The sequence below is a fragment of the Psammomys obesus genome, unplaced genomic scaffold (assembly GCF_907164565.1).
Source record: "Psammomys obesus unplaced genomic scaffold, mPsaObe1.curated_primary_1811, whole genome shotgun sequence".
Classification (NCBI taxonomy): Eukaryota; Metazoa; Chordata; class Mammalia; order Rodentia; family Muridae; genus Psammomys; species Psammomys obesus.
In genome coordinates, this window is record NW_026590809.1 from 735,351 (window position 1) to 758,876 (window position 23,526).

The 23,526-nt window shown below is 37.8% G+C and overlaps 1 protein-coding gene across 1 annotated transcript in view; it reads right to left on the minus strand.

Annotated features, from left to right (window-relative positions):
• Positions 1-4,488: 4,488 nt before the first annotated feature.
• The window catches only part of Inpp4b (inositol polyphosphate-4-phosphatase type II B), a 672,431-nt gene continuing 653,393 nt past the window's right edge, over positions 4,489-23,526 (minus strand). The window contains exon 23 of the mRNA XM_055609049.1: positions 4,489-5,116. Within this exon, the coding sequence (XP_055465024.1) occupies positions 4,984-5,116 (133 nt within the window). The 3' untranslated portion in view covers positions 4,489-4,983. The remainder of the gene's footprint in view (positions 5,117-23,526) is intronic.

A 23,526-nucleotide genomic window follows, 5' to 3' on the forward strand; every position in this document is an offset into this window, starting at 1 on the left:
AATTAAAAAAATAAAATGTTCAAACAAGAAAATGTGTTCACAAGGGGTGGGGCATGTTCAGATAAAGTAAATATTTATCCTTTGAAATATGAAGGATCTTCAACATGAGATAGTTTCTGATGTTGATAGCGACATAAATTACCCCAAGAATTATATAGATCTCCTAGAAATATTGGCCAAATTTGAGTCTCTAGAACCTGTTGATAAACAATGCTACAGTAGGGGATCACAAAAGACATACTGTTACATTGTGCCCTTTCATCACATAGGAATAATTTACAAGGTCTTTAGAAATTCTATGAAAATTCATTCTTCCAGCACAGAATGTTACATACTTCCTTCCTTAAATACTGTTTTTACTGCAAGATAGTGTGTACTAATATGTATCTACAGCACATGGCTTATGGACAGAATCATTTATACAAGTTGTATTTACACTCATGTCCATGTTCTCTGGAACTAAACTCTGAACTTTTATTTCTTTAAATATGCAAGCCTGAGCATCAATCCAAGTTCAGGAAAAACAATTGCATTCATCATTTTGGGGATTAATATTACCTTGTATGCATCTCTTTATCTAGTTATTATCTGGTATCTAGGTATTATCTGGTCCTCTTAAATTAGAAGCATGGTTGTATTTTATAGTCTTAGAATAATGTTCAAAGAGAGAATAACAAGCCCCATTGTTTAGAGTGCAAATTTTCCATTCTCCAACTCCATAGTTAAGGGTATACAGCATTTTATATAAAAAAAAAAAAACCGCTGGTTTTGAACCGTCTATTTTTAAAGACAGTGTCTGCTATAGTTACCATCATTGTGTAGAAACTTCTAATTTCAAGCTGTCAAGAGAAAGAAAAGATAAACTATACAAGGGCTTTAAAAGCTAATATAATAAATGTGGAGTTATCACTTACACAGAGTGGAGGTAAGCTAGATGAATATGAATTTATGTTAGAACTAACAACCAATCATGCAAGTTCTTAGCAAATTAAGGATTCTTTTCAGTGGTGAGCATTGCACATTCGATAGAGTGTCTAGCTGCCAAATAGACCTGCTTCCTCTGCAGTTGCAGAGTTTTCCCAGACAAGTTCCTCAAATGTGTGTTAAATGTGCTATTATTTAAGGGACTATAAAATATGTCCCACACATTGGACTAAAATGATGTGCCACACCTCTTGGCATCACATATCTATATCTGTGTTGTCTTACTATATTACTAGAGTTTAATTTGGTCAATAAAATGTTTGGGTTTCAGCTGTGTTCAATTTAGTAAACATTGGGTATAGTGACAGGATTCTGCTTTTCCTTTCAGCAATGACATCATCATAAGTTTAGAAATATATGTAAGTTTAGAAATATATATGTTTAGAAGCATATTTTACTGATATTAGGATTAAATTAACATTTTCCTGAATTTAGTACTGAAAAGTTATTTACAATAAGGCTATGATTCTATGGACCACTCACAGCACATTATTGATAGTTTTTTTTTCCTAAACTCACACCTCTAATTTAGTAGCTAAATTATGAATAAAATAGAAGTGTCCAACATACTGTATAGACTAGCAGTATTCCTTAAAGACAATAAATCCAAAATAAAACTATATATTTATAATTATATATATATATTAAAACCATCCTGATAATAGTATCATCCTTCCAATAATTTGTTATTTTCTTGGTGAAAAATAAAGCGAGTGTGGCATTGAGCTGTGCACTGGTTGGTAAATGCTCAACAACTGGTGTTTAAGAAAATAGATAGCCTACTTTATAACATTTTCCAGTTTCTGAAATATAAATATTTCATAGTGACTGATTTCAAGATATCAACATTGAATCCTTAAATGTGGATCAGGTGGTTCAGGGTTGCATATATCAATAAAGCATTTGCACACTGCAGAAACACCAGAGCCAGCTACACTCAAGAGGTGTGAAGAGCAAAATCTGGTTTAAAAATCCAGAAAGTTATGAGCTTTGATTTTCATCTTTACTTTTAACAAATTCATTTCATAACTTATGGTTAATCACAGCAGTGTGTTGCAACTAGCTTGCACAATTCCTGAAAACTCAATGACTGCCTCTCATGAGTCAACAAGGGCCAGTTTGGGCATAGTATCTTTACAGTGGGAGGGGTTTGATTGGGAAAAACCTCAACTTTTGCCCCTTTACCATTCTGAGTCCTATTTTATAAAAACCACTTACTATGTGAAAGGGGGGCACTTATATCACCCAGCCAATGCCTGATTTCAAGGCCTCACTGATTGTAAGAAGCAATAGTGTTATGAGTGGCTAATGGCCCTATGGAATACTGCCCTGACTGGGGAGGGGATGCTTTTATATAATTGACCAGCTACATTATATAGTTATCGTGTTCTGGCTGGATTACCAGAGTAGCGTCTAGAAGACATTTTAAGAACTGTGTTGGGAAAAGCTCAAGGCAATATTTAGGAAGAAAAGCAGAGGTGGGGATTCAGTGACCTAGTGCACACCAATGTAGCTCTGATGTTTCAAGTATACATGTAGTTGTCCTGAGGACACATGCATATGCTAGACCTTTGGATAACAATCATGGCTGTGCCTTGTTGTGCTTTTAATATGTTTCTTCTATGGCTCTGTAAATAGTTAAGCCAAAATTGACACCTACATTTGATGAGAGTGAAAGGAACACACATTTTTGAGAAAGAAAAAAATAACCTGCATAGTTTGGAAATGTTATTTTCTTGATAGATTGTTTGACTCCATGTGATCTCCCTGCTGGTATAGCTTTTAAATGGAAGCATGGATAGAGCAATACGATGGCAGCTGATAGAACTGCATGAGCACTGCTATGTTTGTACACTCAGACTTTAAAACACTTCACTTAATGTTTGCTTCTGAAAGTCTTAGTAGTGAAATTCAGGAAATATGAATTCACCTTTTAAAATCCTCGGTTGAAAGGACACACACATGTGAGATTCCCATAGGAAACAGTAAAGATAAATGAATAAACATTAATTTCTCTGCATTACTACCTTTGATATTTCTATATTATCATTTATTGACAGAAAAAATATCCTATAAAATGTCATACAAAACTGGAAAAACCTACTACTGGCTTTGCAGTTAATAAATATTTACCATATCTGAGTTAAGATGGCTAGTTTATAAAAATATATAAATAAGAATTGTTGTTTATAAAATATCTATGAGTTAAAAAAATCATATAAGGTGTCCTGGGCTGACATTACTACTTGAGATATTTAAGAAAAGCTCAGAGCTAGACACAACCTTTGTCATCACAACTCTTTTTATATTAAACTCAATATAATAATGAAAGTAACCATGAATTCTAAAATCTTGAAAAAAATCAAACAATTAAAAGATTTTATATAATCACTGAAATGGAGAATAGGCCTGAGAACTGTTAAGATAATTATTTCCACATATAAATGCAATTTTTCCATTTTAAGGCTTACAAATATTTTGGTAATGGCCAAATGTCATTAGGTAAAATAATGGATGGTGATTGCACTGTCAGAAGCCTCGGGTGCTCTCTTCTGTTTTCAGTCTCTTGAAAAACTCAAAATGTGATTAGCGCTCTAGCTGAAAAACCTTTATTGGTAGTATTCTAGGCAAAGAGCAACCATGTTACCCATGACACTACAGATGAAGTCACAACAGAGGCATCTGTGTAGGAAGCATCTATCATCATCAGAGAGATATATATTTGGACAGCAACTTCCACTGGTGAGAAAGGGAAGAATGCATATTTTTTTTCATATTCCTTTATTCTGAGTGTCAATTCCAGTGATAAATCCTACTTTCTATCTGACTCTCCTCTGGCAACTTTTATACATAACTAGAGTAGCAATCTGGAGGAAAAAGAAGCTGTAGGTTAAAAAGTCTAAACAATGAGATGGCAACGGTGGCTGCAATTGCTCTTTTGCAGTCATCTGAGTGACATGCCTTGATTTACCCACATGATGGTCTGATGCAGTGTGGTCTCTAAGGATACTGCTGACTTGCAATATTAGTAATTTTATACATGGTGTTATTTTACTGTCAGTACACCTTTGAAATCCAGATTGACTGAAAGTTACTGTGTCAACCTATCTTTGTTTATGGCTGCACATATGCTATGGTTCCCCGCTTCACATAGATTGACCTATGACAGACTGCAAACACACACGAAGAGGATGACCGGGGAATATCTAATAGATAAGTCTTTCACTTCCATAAAATTTTCCAAGTGAATTTCACGCTGCTGGATTTTCACTTGGGGCATCAGCAGGCTCTGTCCCATGCAACTTCAGTGCCTTGTTAGTGTTTCCCACTACTTATTAAAGATTCTATGTTACTCTGTCTAGGTGGGTTGCCCAACCCACATTCAGCTTCTTCAAAGATTCCTGGTTTTGTGCTGTAGTTCATAGCTGTAATCATTTTCATCTGCCAGCTTAGGAGGTGGAACCACATTTGAAGATGATGACAAAGATGTGTGCAAACATACCTGCAAGCCATTTAAGTGACCAAAGGAATGGGTTACCATTACCTAATTGGATTTATTATGCATATATTTTATAAAGCCCAATAAGCTGGGCTGTTGAGATTGCAGTCAAGACCCCAAAGTAGCATCGTACAAATCATATTTGCTCCCCTTTAGTTCAGATGGAGTGTGACATTCTCTGAGTCACCTCTGGTACCATGGGAATACCTAGTTCCTCAGGACACATTTTATTTGAATACTCTACAGATGAAATTACACTTTCTCAACTAACCTCAACCAGTGAGGGTTAACACAAAGAGGAACAGATAGACTGGCCATGGCAGTGCTGGTAGGACGTCAAATCTGGGTCACTTTCTGAGTGATGCATTGGCCTTGATGTGAACAACACCCAGGAGCAACTCACCCCACACACCCATAACGTTACAAAACAAAAACAACAGAGGTGGAGTTCTTCCAATCACAATGTATTTGTGTTCCTGTCTGTTTCCATGTTGGTAAACTTAGGTGTCAGCTTTTCCGTAAGTGCCTTCTGGAGGCCGGTAGCACTTGGGGAAAGCCATCAGCTGTAGCATGTTGAAAGCATACCTTCTGCATTTGACATTCTTCAGTACATTCTCTATGCGGCATCCTTCTCTGGTGAGAGGGGAAAAAGTACAACTTCATGAAACACAGAATAAATAAATATGCTTTATTTGTTCAATGCAGAGTTGCACCAACAGTCCAAGTAAAAATAACAAAGATTCAACTCTACATTGTCTTCCCACAAGTGATGATACATCTTACAAAATTAAATCCTAGGCCAGGCCCAATACCATTATTGCCTTCGGAAAGATATGATTAAGTTTCTTAACAGACATTTAACTTTTAATAAACTCTTTAAATATAGTTTGCTTCACAATACAGCTTTACTTTAGTTTCATAAATATATCTGTCTTTTTATAACTTTTCCACAAATTAACTATCAGTCCCTTAAAACACATTAAAATCTACATGTAGCCCTAAGGATGCAGTTCTAGGAATAAGGCATTTAATTCATTAAGTCTGGCCCTATAGATTTTTTAAAAGGATTTTCCATCCCTATTTTACTTCATTGTTTTAGGTATGCAGTGAAGAGAGAAGATGGCTTTCTGAACAGCCTGCTCCTAGACTCAGCTTCATCAAAGGAGAGTGCTCCTCAACCACAGTACAAAAGTCACAGGTGCTAAAAATGGCGCATCAAGACACAAATGAGACCTTGTTAAAAAGAATAGAAAAGTAGTCTGAAAGCCAAATCAACCCAAACAATAGTTACAAACAAGTTAATTTAATTACAAAACATAAAGAGCCATTCTTTCCATAAAGTTACTTGACAGTAGGTTAAACACATCAATGAATAAGGGATGAGAAGAAACAGAGTAAGAAAGCAGACACATTTCTATCAGCTGATGGCAACTATGTGTTAGCACAGTGGAAAGTAAGTCTGTAACCTCCACTTCCCAGATTATCTTGGGGGTTTTACTGTTGCACAATGTCAGACCTAATTTAATAAATGACATGGGAAGTGGTAGTTCAGAACTTCAAGCTTTCAGGATTCTATTTTTTTTTTGTCTTATTCCAAAGACAGTAATTAGAAAACAAACAAACTCATCATTAGCTACTTAACAATGAGAAAACACTTTTCTGTGGACAAAAGAGCAAAATAATTCACTTAATGCATAGTACTTTTTGCCTTTTAGGAAAAAACAAACAAAACCACAATGCAAACATTTCTTCTTCTTTTTTTTTTTAATTCTGTGAATCTGAAAATGTAGAAATATTACAACATTGTTCCCAGAATTAAAGTCCATTGTTCTTTGTAGAAAAAGAGGAACACAACATAAAACTTATTGGTATTTGGCTAAGAGTAACGCAAGACTTAAAATAAGCCACACGACTAGCAGGTGTGAGCTGACAAGAAGCAAGGCGACAGGATAGAAGTGTCGAGAAGTCGGCTTGTTATCAGTTAGACAGCCTGTCTCAGGGTCATCGGATTCATTCAAGGCTCCCTGGGTTTGTCTGCTGTTAAACAGGGAGGAATTAGAGGAGAGAAGAAAATAGAATAGCATTGCAGAGCATCAAATATAACCTTAAACTCTAAAACAAAGATATTATCTCATGCAATACATCTGCATTAGAAGTATTTTTGCTAAGAAGTCTTGAGTGTATTTGTGTGTGTGTGTATTTTTCTGTTCTACACAGACAAACATTTTTAAAGAGGATAGTCCTTTTTTTTTTGCTGTAGAAACACTATGGTGAGACTTACAGAGGCTAAAGGTACATGTAGAAAGAGTAATTGGGTGGTGCTAATGGTACCTGTAAACAAGACTACATGAATAAGATTAAATGATGGAACAGTTCATATAAAATGGTCTGAAAAATAAATCTGTTGGAAATGCAAGCACAGTGACATGAAACACAGGACTGAGGAGACAAGTGGATGGGTCTGACACATTAAACATACCTTCTGGTATTATAGCTTTGTAATGCATTTAAAGTTATGAAGTGATATCTTGACATGGTTTGGTCTTTGAAAAGAGTGAAAGACCTGACATGCCATCTTTGCCAGCCATATTGTTAGTTTAACAAAACCTCACTCAGAGCCCATCAGTTGGCTCAGCTCATAAATCATTTTGTCTTCAGCTAATCTCATTTATAGGGCCAAATCTACTCCTACCAACCTTTTTTTTTTCCATTATAAAGCATGGAAAAAAAGATTTAATTTCTCAGATCATGTATGTCCTGCGCAATAGAAAAATTTTTGGTTAAAGGCAATTCTATAACACATAATCCACATTTCAATTACAGTCAATGGAAAGGAAGCAGTTCCATCTTTATTAGCTTCTTCTGTTTTGGCCACAGTCACAGGCTGCTATCCTATGAAGGAGGTGACGCCTTTATATAGGCTTCTCAGCTACGGTCCCTTTCTAGGCACATGCATTCCCTGAAAACCTCATATTCTGGTTTTTGACCAGGTCTGACAACACCAGCGGTCACTTTTGAACAAATAAACCTTCCTGACCATCTCACAGAGTAATGGGACTTAGCACTGAGTCAATGGCACTGTGGCTGGTCTTCCTGTTAGTTAAGACCCAAGTGGTATAACCAGTGACAAACTGGATTACCTGAAAAACATGATTTCTTGAACAAAAGGAAGGTAATTTTAGACTGGCATAATTCATGTTCTCATATTTATAAGACATTTCATTACTTATTCCACTTCCCCCTAAATGTGTGGTGTACTAGGTTTTATTTTTGCTTTAACTTTTTAAAAGAATTTCATTTTGTGTGTTTGGATGCTTTTTCTGCATGTATATTTGTGTATTGTGGATAGTGCGGATATCATTTTAAAAAAGTGTGGATCTCCAAGGAACTGGAATTATAGACTGTAGTTAAACCACCATGTGGAATCTGGAAAATGAGCCTAGACTCTTATGGGAGAGCAATCGATACTCTTAACCTTGGATTCAGTTCTCTAGCCCCAATTTTATTTTTTAAAGATTTATCTATTCTTATTTTATATGGGCATTAGGGTTTGCTTAAATGTATGTATATGCACCACGTGAGATCAGTGCTCTTGGAGGCTAAAGTGTAGTTACAGGTGGCTGTAACTATAGGAGGACTAGTACAGGAGTACTAGGAACAGAAACCAGGTCTGTTGCAAGGGTAAAGAGCATTCTTCTTATAGTTTAATTTTTAAAATTTAAAGTTACAATGTAATTATATTATTTCTTCCATCCCTTTCCTCTAGCCAACCCATTTCATGTACCTCCCCCTTGCTCTTTCCTAAGTTTATGCTATTACTTTAATGGTTATTATAAATATATTACACATACATATTTGTGTACGTATATATTCCTAAATTATATAAATATAATTTGCTCAATCTGTATAATATTAGGGAGGTCTCATGGGACCTCAAGCCCTAGTCCATTACAGGCAACTAAGAATGCTGAAAATAGTAGAAACAATCTTCTGCAGTAAAGAACACACCAAATGAGGCTACTACAGTGGGGTCAGCCCTGAAATCACATAAATAGACCAGTACTCTTAACTGCCATATTGTTGAGAGCTGGGCCAATCTGAGGCTTTCTTAGAGGCTCTGATGAAAAAGACAAAAGGAACCTAGTTCTATGTCCTTCCTCAGGAGCGGACTTGGCAAGGTCAGCCTGGAGCTGAAGCTGGAGCATCCAAGCTGTTAAGATTTCAGGCCTTGGAACTTGGCTTTTCTTCTTGAAGAGACTAGAGTTATCTATCAGTCCCAAGGCTACTGTGTGATCAGCAGTAATGCTTTGGAGATAACCTGGAGTTCCCTTTGCATAATATCACTTGATTATACTGCTGACTTCATGAGTCCCATTGTATGAGAACTTCTGCTAACTCTGTCTCATTCCCCCCTGGAAACAGTATATAAGATGCTGTACTTCTTAATAAGTTTGTTTGGCATAAGATGTAGCTTGAGACAGACTTCCCAGCCCCAAACTTTATATTTTCTATCTCCTATCTCCTTATCTTCTGGTCTCCTGTTCTTCTCTTTAAAGATAATAACCTGTTGCTCCAGCTCAAAATGGCACCAAAACAGGGACACCAGAGTACAGGAGAAACAGTAAGTATATCCACAATATATAGATAAATAGGAGAAGAAAACCTAAAGGAAGAGGCTGAAGTACCAGTGTAAAATAAACAATAGCAAAATTTTAAGAGCATGATTCTCCTTTGGACAAGTGTTTCTCAATCTGTGGGTCATAACCCTTCCACATGGGTTGTCTAAGACCACCAAGAAATACAGATGGTAAAATTATGATTCATAGCAGTAGAACTCTTACAATTATAAAGTGCAAACAAAATTAATTTAATGTTAGGGGTCACCACAACATGGGGAACTATATTAAAGGGTTACAGCTTTAGGAATGTTTCCTTTGGTTCTACATTCTCTGTTTTTGTAATGCATTGCTAAGGCACTTAGAGCAATTTTTTTCCTTTCATTATAAAACTTTGTCTTTGGTTCCCTGAATAAGGTCCTGTAAATTTAAAGATATGGGAATATGTAGGTAAAAGTTCAAAGACAGATTATCAAAGACCACATGAGAATATGAGTTTCATGTTGAAGAGTTGGCATAGTAGAATTTGATTAGAGATTCTTTAGGTCCACAGCATAAAGTTGTTTCAATCATAATTCAGCACCCCTGTAAATCTGGTCACTGTACTCCAAAATGGACCCCTAGACAAGATATTTAAAAAGAAAAAGGCAAAAGAGGGAGGGTAGAGGGAGGAGAGAGAAAGAGATAAAAGGCTTAGAGGATGAGAAAGCAGGATCAGTTTTTGAATGGCTTTCCTTTCAAGATGCCAGGCCACAGAGGAAGAGGATCCAGGCAGTCCTGATGAGACTTGACAAGCTAGGGTCAGATGGCAGTAGAGGAGAACTCCCCCTTCCTGTGGGAAGGAGATAGGGGGAAAGAGGGAAGGAGGGTGGGACCAGGAGGAGATGAGGAAGGGGGCTATAATTGGTATACAAAATGAGTAAATCGTAATATATATTATATATATGTATACAATAAACCTGCAAAAAATTAAAAAGAGAAGGATGAGGAGGAGAAAGTTTCTTTGGATGGTATAGCTTTAAAACCACATAGAGCTCTATATAGTTTTTATTACTGTTGCTCTGTAGTACAGCTTGAGATGTAGTACAGCTAGAGATACCTCCAGATGATCTGTTGTTGTAAGAGATAGTTTTGGCAATTTGGGGTTTTTATTTTATTTTATTTTTAATATTAGTTATAGTTTGTTAACTTTGTATCCCTGCTGTATCCCACTCCGTCTTTCCTGCCCAATCCCATCCTCCAACCCTCATCTCTTCCCTGCCCCTTTCCAAGTCCATTGATAGGGGAGAACCTCCTCCCCTTTCATCTGATACTGTTTTATCAAGTGTCTTCAGGACTGGCTGCAAAGTCCACCTCTGTGGCCTAGTAGGGCTGCTCCTCCCTCGGGGGGAATGGGGGAAGGGGTTAAAGAGCCCGCCATTGAGTTCATGTCAGAAACAGTCCCTGTTCCCCTTATTAGAGTACCCACTTGGATACTGAGCTACAGAAAGAGGACCCAAGGTACGATGATCAATCCTCACTTAGAAAGACAAATGGGATGGACATTGGATGTAGGAGCAAACAAGTAACAGGACAGGAGCCTACCACAGAGGGCCTCTGAAAGACTACCTAGCAGTGTATCAAAATATATGCTGAGACTCATAGCCAAACTTCGGGCAGAGTGCAGGGAATCTTATGAAAGAAGGGGGATATAGAAAGACCTGGAGGGGACAGGAACTCCACAAGGAGAGCAACAGAATTATCAACCATTCTTATTTGTTTGTCAATGGATGGTTAATACAACTCCAACCTTCTATCTGGATGACATGTGTGGCCTATGGCTTTAGAGTCCATAAGAAATTTAAAGTGCAGTTTATCAGATGTCAATTCTATTCACCACTTGAGTTTTCCAATTTCTAATTACCTACAGATTACCCCACTGAATGGATATTTCCCAATATGCAGTGGGAATCTGTTTTCCTGGTTATAGAATGATATTCTCCCCACCCCCTCTCTGGGGGAGGGTGTGTTTCATGTTGAATGTGTCTCATGGTTCAAGTAGTTCATGTCTCTAAGTAGATGAACTGTGGTGCTGGTTGACTTCTCCTGAAGGTGCCCACCTGGTCTGGATGGAGATAACTTCCTAAGATCTTTTCATTGGCTACATCCTGTCTCCAAAGAAAATGGTTCAGCTAGACCTATGACTTAGCCACAGCCCAGGTCAGTGTGATCATCTGAGACATCCAGAAACAACAACAACAGAAAGAAGTATAACACGGACATCTTTCTACATTTGGACCCACTGCTTATGTTAACTTTCTTTATGTGTTATTGAATGGGAGTTCCTCTATTTCAGAAAAATGAGGGACTCTTCTAAATTACCTGTATCAATTGTTCCTTTATAACTTATGTAAATTTCACTTCTAAGCTGACTAAAAATTTATTATATGTTATGGGAGTCTAAGATCCTTCAACATTCATCCACTATTATGATTGAGATATTTATATTAAGAATCCATTTGATGATACTAGGAGACGTTTGTTAGTTCATAGAACTTAGGAATCTTTTATACATTCAAGCACCAGTAATTCATCTGGCCTTAAGTAGTAAAAAAAAAAAAAAAAAAAAAAAAAGCTTTTCTTCTTCTGATGTCCATCCTGTTTGCCTTCCGGGATAGGGATTGAGCATTATAGCCAGAGTCCTCCCTCATAATTAGTTTCTTTAGGTGTACAGATTTTAGTAGATTTATCCTATATTATATGTCTATATGAATGAGTATATACAATGTGTGTCTTTCTGCTTCTGGGATAGCTCACTCGGGATGATCTTTTCCAGTTCCCACCATTTACCTGCAAATTTCAGGATTTCCTTGTTTTTTTATTGCTGAGTAATATTCCATTGTGTAGATGTATCACAATTTCTGTATCTATTCTTCAGTTGAGGTGCATCTGAGTTGTTTCCAGCTTCTGGCTATTACAAAGCAGATGCTAAGACTTATGGCCAACTGTTGGGCAGAGTGCATGGAATCTTATGAAAGAAGTGGGAAATAGTAAGATCTGGAGAGGACAGGAGCTCCACAAAGAGAGCAAGAAAACCGAAAAATCTGAGCACAGGGGTCTTTCCTGAGACTCATACTCCAACCAAATACCATGCATGAAGATAACCTAGAACCCTTGCACAGATGTAGCTCATGGCAGTTCAGTATCCAAGTGGGTTCCATAGTAATGGGAACAGGGACTGCCTCTGACATGAACTGATTTGCCTGCTCTTTGATCACCTCTCCCCTGAGAGGGGAGCAGCCTTACCAGGCCATGGAGGAAGACAATGCAGCCACTCCTGATGGGATCTGATAGACTAGGATCAGAAGGAAGGAGAGGAAGATCTCCTCTATCAGTGGACTTGGGGAGGGGCATGCTTGGAGAAGAGGGAGGGAAGGTGGGATTGGGAGGGCAGGAGGGAGAGGTTTATGAGGGCATACAAAGTGAATAAAGTGTATTTGATAAAAATTAAAAAAAGAATTGCAAAAAAAAGGAAGTAAAAAAAAGGGGAGCATTTGAGAGCCAGGCCAATCTGAGACTTTCTCAGAGACACTGATGAAAAGACAAAAGGAACCTAGTTCTGTATCCTCAGGAGCAGATGTGGCAAGGTCAGCCTGCAGCTGAAACTGTAGACTCAAAGCTGTTAAGACTTCAGTTCCTGGGAACTTGGCTTTTCTTCTTGAAGAGACTGGAATTATGAGCCCCGAGGCCACCCTGTGCTCAGTCTGGAGACACTGTGTGTTTCCTTTGTGCAATGCTACTGCTGACTTTGTACCATTGGGTCCCTGCAAATCATATATAAGATGCTCTACTTCTTACTAAGTTTGCCTGGCATAAGACATAGCTTTAGCAGGACCTTCCAACTCTACACTGTATCTTCTCTGTTTTCTATGTCATCATCTTCTGATAACATGCTTCTCCAATTCTTCCTTAGAAGAATAGTTATCTATTGATATTATCTTCCTTCCTGCCTCCCTTCCTTCCTTCTTTCTTTCTTTCTCCTCCTCATCACCATCCATCAAACATCTATATTATCTACCTATTACAATCTACATTTTATAAGCTTATTGGAAATTCAGGTTTGAATATTAACAACAATTTATGAACATGATGTGCAGAAGTACTTCTTTCCTACTGTGCTGATCCTGTAAATAGGTACTACTTGAGGAACAGAGCATTTGGACCAATAGAAAACAAAAAGAAAAACCAAGGGTGAGAAAATGTCTTATAATGATGGTCCTTACTCTAAGTTCAGGGTGTTAATTTATATCTGATTGCACTTTTATACCTGCCACTCAAAGAACACACTTCCTATTTTCCAGTCTGGATGCTGTTTGCGCTTTCCAAGTCAATATTACTAAGTCAAAGAGTTTTACTTTTGGAAGGGCAACTTTAGAATCAAATTAATTTGTTGCTTATTAACTTCTAACTCTGGAGATCAGAGTCATGCACTAAACTTGCCTCCCACATAATCATCATATTACTCAGCTAGAATTCAAAGTAGTCTCGCCACGAAGCTGCTTGATGTGTGAAGCTATTGATGTGCACAGAGAAGACAGGTGGTCTTGGAACCGCCTCCTTTATTGCTGCCAAGAACTACACAAACGGACATTTCTTCATGGAGAGCTCTGCCTGTGAGGAATGTAAAGGATGTGCTCGCTCAGTTATATTAGCAGCGATTGCTTCACCAGGAGATTGTGAGAAGTAACTGGTGGCTGCCTTTCAAGGTACCCTGGTAATCCAGTGTCATTAGGGTTAGTTAGTGGTGGCTGTGGCTCACCATGAAAGCAAACCTCAGTGATGTCCCCAGCACAAATGCAACATGATCAGATATTTAAGGGCAGTTGCTGACTGTGAAGGATATAAAATGGTCTTCAAATACCTGTAGAAGCAATCAATTAGACCAGGAATAAGTAAAAGACCTTACTCTCTTTTAAACACATTATTGCCTACAAATGGAGGTAATTCCTCAAACAAAACCCCTTATTCGTGACTTTATAATATTTGCATGTTTCCTTGTTTTTGTTTTTTTTTTTCTGTCATTGACAATGCTGAATGTGGGCACTTAAGTCACTCATACATGTTTTCTCTCAGTCATTCAGGACTTACAGTGCAAGCTTGGATGCCTTGCTTGCCTAGTGGGGATAATTATTCACTAATAGTTTTAAAACTTGATAGTGCTTTAACTGTTACAGGACTTTAGGCTCCCCAAAGGAAATCCAAAATTAAAACGAATTGAAAAAACAAACAACTTTTCATCTGACATACTAACCTACTTGAGACCATTTTGTATTCAATCACCTGGTTTAAGTTTGGAGCTGTGGAAATACCTTCATTACTTATGAGCTATTGTTTTAAAGTCAATATCCAAAAGAGCTTTACTCAATAGTCATTTATAAATCAATATTTATAGAGAATCATGTTTAATAACTGCCAGCTTCTGAATTATGTCAGAGTTTAAATAGTCACATCAGTATAAAAATGAATGTGGAGCATGCTGTGTACCCATAAATGGTTTGGAAATGCCCCAAGCAATCAGAGTACTGAATACCCTCACATTTAAAAGTACATTAAAACAAATCTTAAATTTGAATCTAAACATTTAATACTAGAAGAAATGAAGCCTTCCTTTGGCTGCTATACAGCAAGTAAAAGCATCCTTAGAACATAATTTCTCTGCTCCATGTTTTCCTTATGTCATAGTCTAAGGGAAAGAGAGATGTTTGTTTTTAATTTTCTCTTTTTCATTAGCTCAAGATCTACAGGACTCCAGATGGACCCAATGAGTGTGCTAGACCTGCAGCTTTACCACACATACAGATATACTTGATCAGAGGCAATCTTCTAACACTTTTCAAACTTCTGGTTTACACTCAAAATATTAAGAGAAGATTCTAAGAACTGTATAACAACTTTGCAGATAATTAAATGTATGGCAATTTAAATACACAATATCAAGGATGGATTCATTTCTGTTGGTCAGGAGATAAGGAATGTCTTTATGAGTAGCAGCAGGGTCATCAGACACATTTAAAATGTTTTCTAATGTAACTCCAGACTTGAGTTTAGAATATAGTATTATCATGTGAACTCTAAGAACAGTCCTGTTCTAAGATTGGAGGGATGACTCCGTTCTTATGTCTCTTGCAGAGACCTGAGTCTGATTCTCCGCACCTGTGTTAGGTTTCTCAAAACAACCTGGAGTTCCAACTCTAGGAGATCTGTTATGCTCTTTTGATCTGTGTGGGGAGGGGGGCAGGTGTGTTTCCAAAGAGTGAATAAGCTTAGGGTATTTAAGCAAAACTCTCTGAGAAAGTGTGAGTTTTGTTCAAGAGCTACTTCATGGATTCTTAGGCATGAAATTCCACGGAGAGGATCACTGTAACTTATGCTAGTTAATAACTAATTCTATGGAGTGGACATTCGTGCAAGGGGACATTAGTGTAAGTGGGGTTTGGGACCCTTTCCTATCAGAGGAGAGGGAAGACCTTCAAGCTAGGATGATCCATTGTCTTGGAATAGAAAGTTTGTGAGTGGGGGGGGGAGAATAGAAATATCTTAGGGAAACAGTAGTTCCACAAGAACAACAGAGCCAACTAACATAGGTCCAGGGAGGCTCATGGAGACAGAAGCACCAACTAAAGACCGTGCAAGGACTTGACCTAGGCAACTTATACTTACATAGCCAAGGGGTACCTTGGCCATCATGTGGCTCCCCCTAGAAAGGGGAGAAGGGGATGTTACTGACATGGACTCTGTTGCCTGTTTTTCTATACTTTCCCCTGACAGCGCTGTCTCCCCAGGTCACAGGGGAAAAGAGGTGTTCAGTCCTGATGGTACTTGATGTGCTGGTGTGGGTTAGGGGTGGGGAGTTCCCCTTATCTGAGGAATAGGAGAAGGAGCATAAGGGGAAGAAGGAGGAAGGGTGGGCCAGGAGAAGAGGAAGGAGGGCCTATTATTAGGATATAAAGGTAATAAATATAAAAATAAACTTAAAATGTGGGGAAAAGTTTGTGACTTAATAAAGATGTAAAATGTTAGGTAGTGTGTCTGGAATTTTTAGAATGCAGAGGAAATGTGTGAAACAGAAGGAAAAAAAATGTATGCAGCTAATAATACCACGAGAGAACTGTCTTCCCTTCTAGACGCTTTATTCGTTCCTCACAGATGACCAGAATGGAAGTGGCATTTATTTTTATGGACTCTAAATAACTCTAGACTACAACCAAGCAACAGGTAGAGGAGTTGAACCCCATCTCTTTATTGACTAAACCACATTAGTTTCCTGGCATGCCTGGGATCCCTCTAAACACATGAACACTCAGATTCTGGCAAATGAAATATTCCAGAAGTCATACTTTCCATCCTAAAAGCACAGGCAACAATTCACCAAAACATAGTAGGTAACAGGAAATCTTAATGATGTGGGGAAGGTCGAGGTAAGCCTTTTGGAGGCCCACAGGGAATGGTGAGTGAAGTGCCCTCACTGCACACAGTGTTGGTCCACTAGGGACTCCTAGCACACTAGTGACATTTCAAAATGGATGCAAGGTTAGGGCGGTAACTGCTTCCGCCTTCTTTATGGATGCCTCCTAAGGTGACCCTGCTCCCCTCCCCCATATCACCCACACTTCCTTACAGTTGCACCAACTTTATTGATTGTTACTAATGCTTGAGGCTAGCATGGGATGGTCTGATTGGCTTTCAATCTTTTAAAGGCTGTTACACTGGATGTTAAAGTCAGATCTGCACCTTTGAGTCTGGTCTCCGGAGTCTGGTTCCCAGGGTTCTGTGTAGGCTCCATGGACATCACCCAGCTAACCCCAGTTCCTGATCCCCACACCAAGAATTTCAAGCAGGTTCTTCTATTTGCTCAGTTCTAAGTCAGTTCTAGCCACTCAGATATATGTTGGATTCAATTTTGAGAATTAAGACAAAGTAAAGCTGACCTATTAGCTAAAAATACTGTAATTTTTCCTGATATCACTTTTTAATTTCATTTTGAAGTTTCTGTTTCACAAAATACATAAAAATATCTTCTTTGGTGGCAAGCATATACTTCCATACTCTCAGCTGGTATGTACAGATTGTTTTAAAAAGAAAGCACATACACTTAGCTTATTATTCATGAACAGATAGCAAGAGTTAAATATTATATATTTATATGATATAAATAATATAATATAATTGTATATAATATATTCAGCCTAAACTTTCTTATTAGCATAAAAGAAACAGAATGAGGGAGCTATAATGAGTTTTAAGTATAATTACTTCCATCAGACCTTTATCAGAGAGCTGGGTTTCATCTTTGAGTTTTAGAAAGACTATTTGGATCAAGTCCAGAAAGAAATATTATAAATGATTAAAGGCCTAAGGAGAAATATTGTGGTGAAAAGTTTAACATTAGTTCTGTGTATAAAATGCCAATGGGCAATGTACAGGTTATATTTTAGTATATGTAAGGCACGGTGAAATGAATTTGATGTATCCATTTGAGGTTTCCCCCTTTCTACTTTTCCTTCTTCCTCATGTTCTTTGAGGCTGGAGTTTAAAGCATGTGCCCCAGGGATGTTCAGAAGCATTGAAAGTGTAGGCTTGTCTGAGCTAAATAGATTTGCCCTCTTTCATGACAGAGAAAATGTGAAGTGTCCATTGGGAAGGGCAGCACATAGTAACAGGATGTTTGAAGGCTGGGGGAGAAACAGAAGGAACAGGAGGAGAGAAGGAAGTGGGGAGAAGTGGAGGACAAGAGGTACACACAAAGCAGTGTCACGGCAGAGGACAAAGGGACAGACTGCTGCCCGGAGAATTGTGTGTAACTGGTAATAGAGGGCAACCAGTGGGTAGTTGGAAGAATGCAGGAGGGAGGATAGTCCTGGATACACCATTTTTTAAAAAGGCAGACTGGATGCAGTGAGGTGAAGATGTTTGATGGCAGTAGGAAAGGGAGGGCAATGCTGATGACGGATGCACACAGAGCCAAGCTTGAGTGCCAGTGCCAGGCAGAACCCATGGCAGGACCAGCACGCAGAATCAGAGATTGGCCTCTCTAGACAGGATGAGCTGATATGTCTGCTGCTGCTTATTTAAAAGATATTTTAAAAGAAACACAGGCTTGGGAGATAGCTCAGCAGTAAAAGCCCTTGCTGCACAAGGATCATGGCCTGAGTTCAGATCTGTAGCACTCCCATGAGCACCCAATGTGGCTTTACTTGTCCACTACCTCAGTACTACAGTAGGAGTGGTACAGACACAGGGAGGGCTGCTCATGCGCGTGTGTGCGCATAATCACAGCATGCTCTGACAAGACATAGGCTGCTCAGTTCTTCCTGTATGTTTCTTATGTGTTGTAGAAGCAGGAAGGATTTAGGACAGATGGCATTCTTACCCTTTATTATATATGAGTTAGGGTCTCGCTTTATATTCAAGGCTGGTCTGTTACTCATTACATGGAGCAGGTTGGCCTTGAATGTCCATCAATCCCCCATCCTCTGCCTCTCAAATGCTAGGATTGCAGGCGTGTCGCATTAGGCTCAGTTTCTTCTACCTTCTCTAGTTCAAAATGTTCCCCAAGTTTCTCATTATTTTATGCTGATGAATCTTAAAATCGTCTCTCTAGCTGTCATCTCTGGACTATGCAGTTACGTCCAGTTAGAGGTCTATCTAGCATCACAGAGCAGTGAGGCTCGGACCGTTGGTGCTGGCTGCTTCACTCACATCAGGCCTTCCTTCTGAAAGGCACTGGGATTTGAAAGTAGAATGTTCCCTGGGGGCTACTGTGCTTGCACAGCTGGTTTGCAGCTAATAGCACTAATTTGGAAGGTTCTGGAACCTTTACAAAAGTGGAATTTCACTGGAGGAAGTTTGTTACTAGGAAAGGCTTTGGGGTTTTGTAGCTTGGTCTCACTTCCTGTCCTCATAAGTGACCTGTGAAGAATTTTCAATGGGAGAAGCAGTTGTAAGAGGGGGCAGTATTTTTCAGGTGCATTTTCTATTCTTCTCTGTGCCCTTTTGTAATAACACTGAAGCAGATAATCACCCTGGGTCCAACAGAGCCATCATTTGTGTCACTTGAAACAATGTGCCACAATAATGCTGGAAACAGCCGTGCTCTTTGCCAAACAGATGGCCATCAGGAAGAGTGAAAATACCACCCGGAGCCAATTGTCGTAACTGCTTGGAGTTAACTTTTCTGAATAAAATAAAATGTGTTGCTGCAGCTTCATTCTTAGAATTACCAGGAGAAATCAAAGGGCACTGTTTATTCTTTTCCCATCTAATTTCTTAGCGCTTTGATGCGCATCGTTCAGAAGTTACATTCTGTATTAACTGTTATGTGCAGTTGAGTAAGACACAGACTCACAAGCTTGGAAAGGAGTACTCCCCTCCCCCATGTTCCTCTTTTGTTTAGATTCCTTCTAAATTGCTCGAAGCCTTTGTTCCACTCAAACTGATGACATTAATAGATACTCTTAGAGGTCCTCTTGGTCCGGCCTCTGTTTTTTATCTGAGGCTCTGAGCTCTACTGGAGGACTGCTGGCTCATTAGCTATCTAAGGAGACCAGGACTAGGGATGTGTGCAGAATGAAGGGATTAATGAGACCCTGTAGTTTTAGCACACCCATTTCTGCTCTAATGTCCTATTTTAAACAGAGGACTCACTAACTTCTCAGATTTTATATACCATGTGGGCTCATGAGCCCTCTCTCACAGAGCCGACCCTCACATCATAGGATTTACACACTGTGGGGCTCATGGCAAATTCCTAACAGTACTGTCTCCCATTCCACAGGCTTTGCATAGTACTGAGGCCCATAGCCCACTTATTTATTTATTTATTTATTTATTTATTTATTTATTTATCCATCTATTTATTTATTTAGCTTAAATGCTCCCAAGGACTAGGAAGAGAGTCATACATATAAAGGAGAGGCAGCAGCTAAGCAAAGAATACAAGTATAAAGAAGGGGATATCATTTGGGGTTCTTTGTTGGGAGAAGTACCATGTCTGCCTTGAGGAGGAAAGGGCCCCCCACACCAATTATTAACCCAGTAAATGGCTCCTTGAACATGTCTTCAGGCCACTCTGATGGAGAAACTCCTCCATTTAGGTTGCCTCGTCTCAGGTGACTCTATAGTTTGACAAAAAATAACCAGCACAGGTTAGACCCGCTTTTATGTTTATGATTATATAGCTCATATTGTACGAAAATGGTTCATATTCAGAGAGAAGATATGCTATGATTGTCTTTATTGAAGTCTACATGTATCTCAAGTTCAGAGACAGTAAAATAAGTCAAGTAATTCTGGGGGAATTGACAAACTTCAATCGTTATATAGATTCTTGGCTTATAAATCAGTTTCCTCTGAAACAGTGATATCCATATAGAGCCAAAAATTACAATAGTATTTGAGACTGCATCAGGAAATGTATACATTCATGCAAATTTCCGAATGAAGCATAGAAAATGAAGTAGAAGAAATAAAACCAACAAGATAATCTATGAGTGACATTTGAGAGTTGGCCTGATACTGTAGTTGGCTAAAATGTGAGTGTGTGATAAACATTTACTAATATATTTTTGTCTACAAAGTTGAATATATCAATGGACAAGAATCCATTTCATAGGTAAATTAATGGATGGTAATTTACGAAGAACTGTAAAAGCCAAAGTATTGAGAAAAATGGAGAAAACCTTAGAAAGCACACAACATTTCCCAATTCAAATTAATTATCTAAAGGGCTTTGGCTTGTTTTATTAGAAGTCCCATGAATGCTAGGAGATGATTTCATGCCATTTTATCAAATGGTTTACAATTGGTGAGCTCTGGGATCATAGGACATAAAATGCTTATGTTCTTTTAATTCCCTTTGCTAAATAAAAGCAAATGTTTGAAGAAAAGCCAGCTGACAGGAAGTTGATGATAAAACTATGGAGAATTGACTTGGTATACTTGAGATGGCAAAATCAATTTAGTAGTTACCCAGAACACTTTTACTTAGAAATAGGAAATGAAAATTCTAGTTCCTTGTGCCTCAAATGGCTGCATTCTAATAAATGTTATTTCAATAGAATCTGTCTCCTTTATTACATAAAAATACTTCCCACTAGAGAAATAGTAATAAAAAGGCAATAGATGATTAGAAATAAAAATAGTGTTATTAGCCTGTAAATTTCTATAGTTCTATAAATACGAGGATATTTTCTTCCTAATGGAAATTGGTATACACAGTACATAGTTACTCTAGCATAAAATTATGCTTATATTCTAGAAGGCCAGACAATTCTAGGATGGAATCTGGATTTCCCATTTGTCATTTTGGTTTCTGGAGAGGCTACATAATTTTGCTTTACATTAACATAGTCTTATTGAAAAGTGGAATGATAATTATATCATTACATGTGAATTATTGTGAAAGCTGGATATGACTGTGAAGATTCACATACATATCCTAATGAATCAGACTTATTATATACCTGTATTAGTATTACATGTCTGGAGTACTTGAAGTGATTGAGAATCAGTGTCTGCAATTATAGTAACTATTGACTCAAATATTGATAGTTATTTATTATTTATAAAAATAATGAAATATTTCTACTACTGATTAATACATTTTAAAAATCATAACAAGTAAATTAGTAATTTTTGTAATGTTTATACTTTCTAGTGATAATGTCACATAAGAACATTTATTATCCATTACTGTGGTAGTCTTCATATTCATATATATGAATAACTCATGCTGTATTGTTTTCTGTAAATAGTCTTTAAAATTTTAAGTCCAAATTTGCTCGGGTATTATTAATGACTGTTTAGTCTTCCCTTTTTATTCAGTTCTCAGGGTTGGATCTAAGACCTGAAGAGTAGTAGGAACAAACTCCCTATGCTTTATTCCTGGCACAGATTATGGTTCTTCTTCACCATAACAACAAGAAGACCTTAAAAATACTGCTTGCTTTTATCATGATATAGATTATAGTACTAATATTTCCTTATTTCATGTCTAATATAACAATTTCCACAGAGACACTGAACCAACCTTATTTACTTTATCTACCTGAAGTAATTACCGAGTTTTGAAAATATTTAGCTGCAATACTTTCAATCATAAATCATTAATATGTATTGAAAAAATTTTCAAATATTTCTATCTTTAATAATTGTGCACATTTAATCTCATTAATTTAGATAATGATAATTGGAGATTGAATGCAGAATAAATTACTAACATGCATAATTTATAAAGAAAAATATTTTATATATTCCCTAGGAATTAATTGTTGAAAATTAATTTATCCAGAAAGTATTACCTGATTACTAAAGTATAAGTCATGTTCTCCCATGTTGATAAATGTAAGCTAGTTCCATTGCATACAGATAGAAGACACATTATTTATAAAATAATATGGAATATTTTACAGTAGCAAGTGCATTGCTAATTTCTTTTCTTTTCTTTTTAAATGATTTAGTTTACATACCAATTGCAGCCCCCTCCTTCCTTTCCCCTCAGTTTGATCCTCCCTCCTTCTGCCCACTAAACCCTATTCATTACTCTTGAGATAAGGGAAGCTACCCCTATCCTACTGCTGTGCATCCAGTACCATGAGGACTGAGGGCAACTTCTTCCCCTGTGGCCTGTCAGGCAGTCCTAAAAGGGGGAAGTGGTTGACAAGCAGGCATCAGTCTTTACCCTGCCTACAAAATGGGCGGGGATAAAGATAAAGCAGAGAATGAGAGTATGTCCAACTACTGCTTGGACCAACCTAAGACCCTAAGGTCCAACCCCTGACACTATTAAGGACTTTGTCTTTGCATAGCTGTTCTCTGAGAGGCTCCACCCAGCAGTGGATAGAAGGAGATACTAAGACTTACAGCCAAACTTCGGGTGGATTCTTGAGAAAGAGTGGGGTAAAGATTAGAAGGACTCAGAGGGAACAGGAGTTCCACAAGGAGAACAACAGAGCCAATTAACTAGGCGCCAGAGCGACGTATAGAGACTGAAGCACCAACCAAGGACCATGCATGGACTCAGCCTAGGCCCTTTACACATACATAGCCAATGGGTAGCTTGGCCATTATGAGGGACCCTAAGAAAGGTGAGAGGGGGCTGTCTCTGACATGGACTCTGTTGCCTGATTTTTGACTAATTTCTTAATATATGTATTAATATTATATATATATATATATACATTATATTATATTATTTTTTTCATCTATTAGCCAAAACTTAGGCTTAAATTGTCTGGTGTCTTAGGACAGAATTTGTATATTGCATCACATGGGTGTGTAGAACTGGCTCACAAAAGTTAAGTTCTTTTTTTTTTTTTTCCTTCTTTCTTTTTTTTTTATTATTTTTTTCTTTTTAGTTACATTTTGTTAACTCTGTGTCCCAGCTGTATC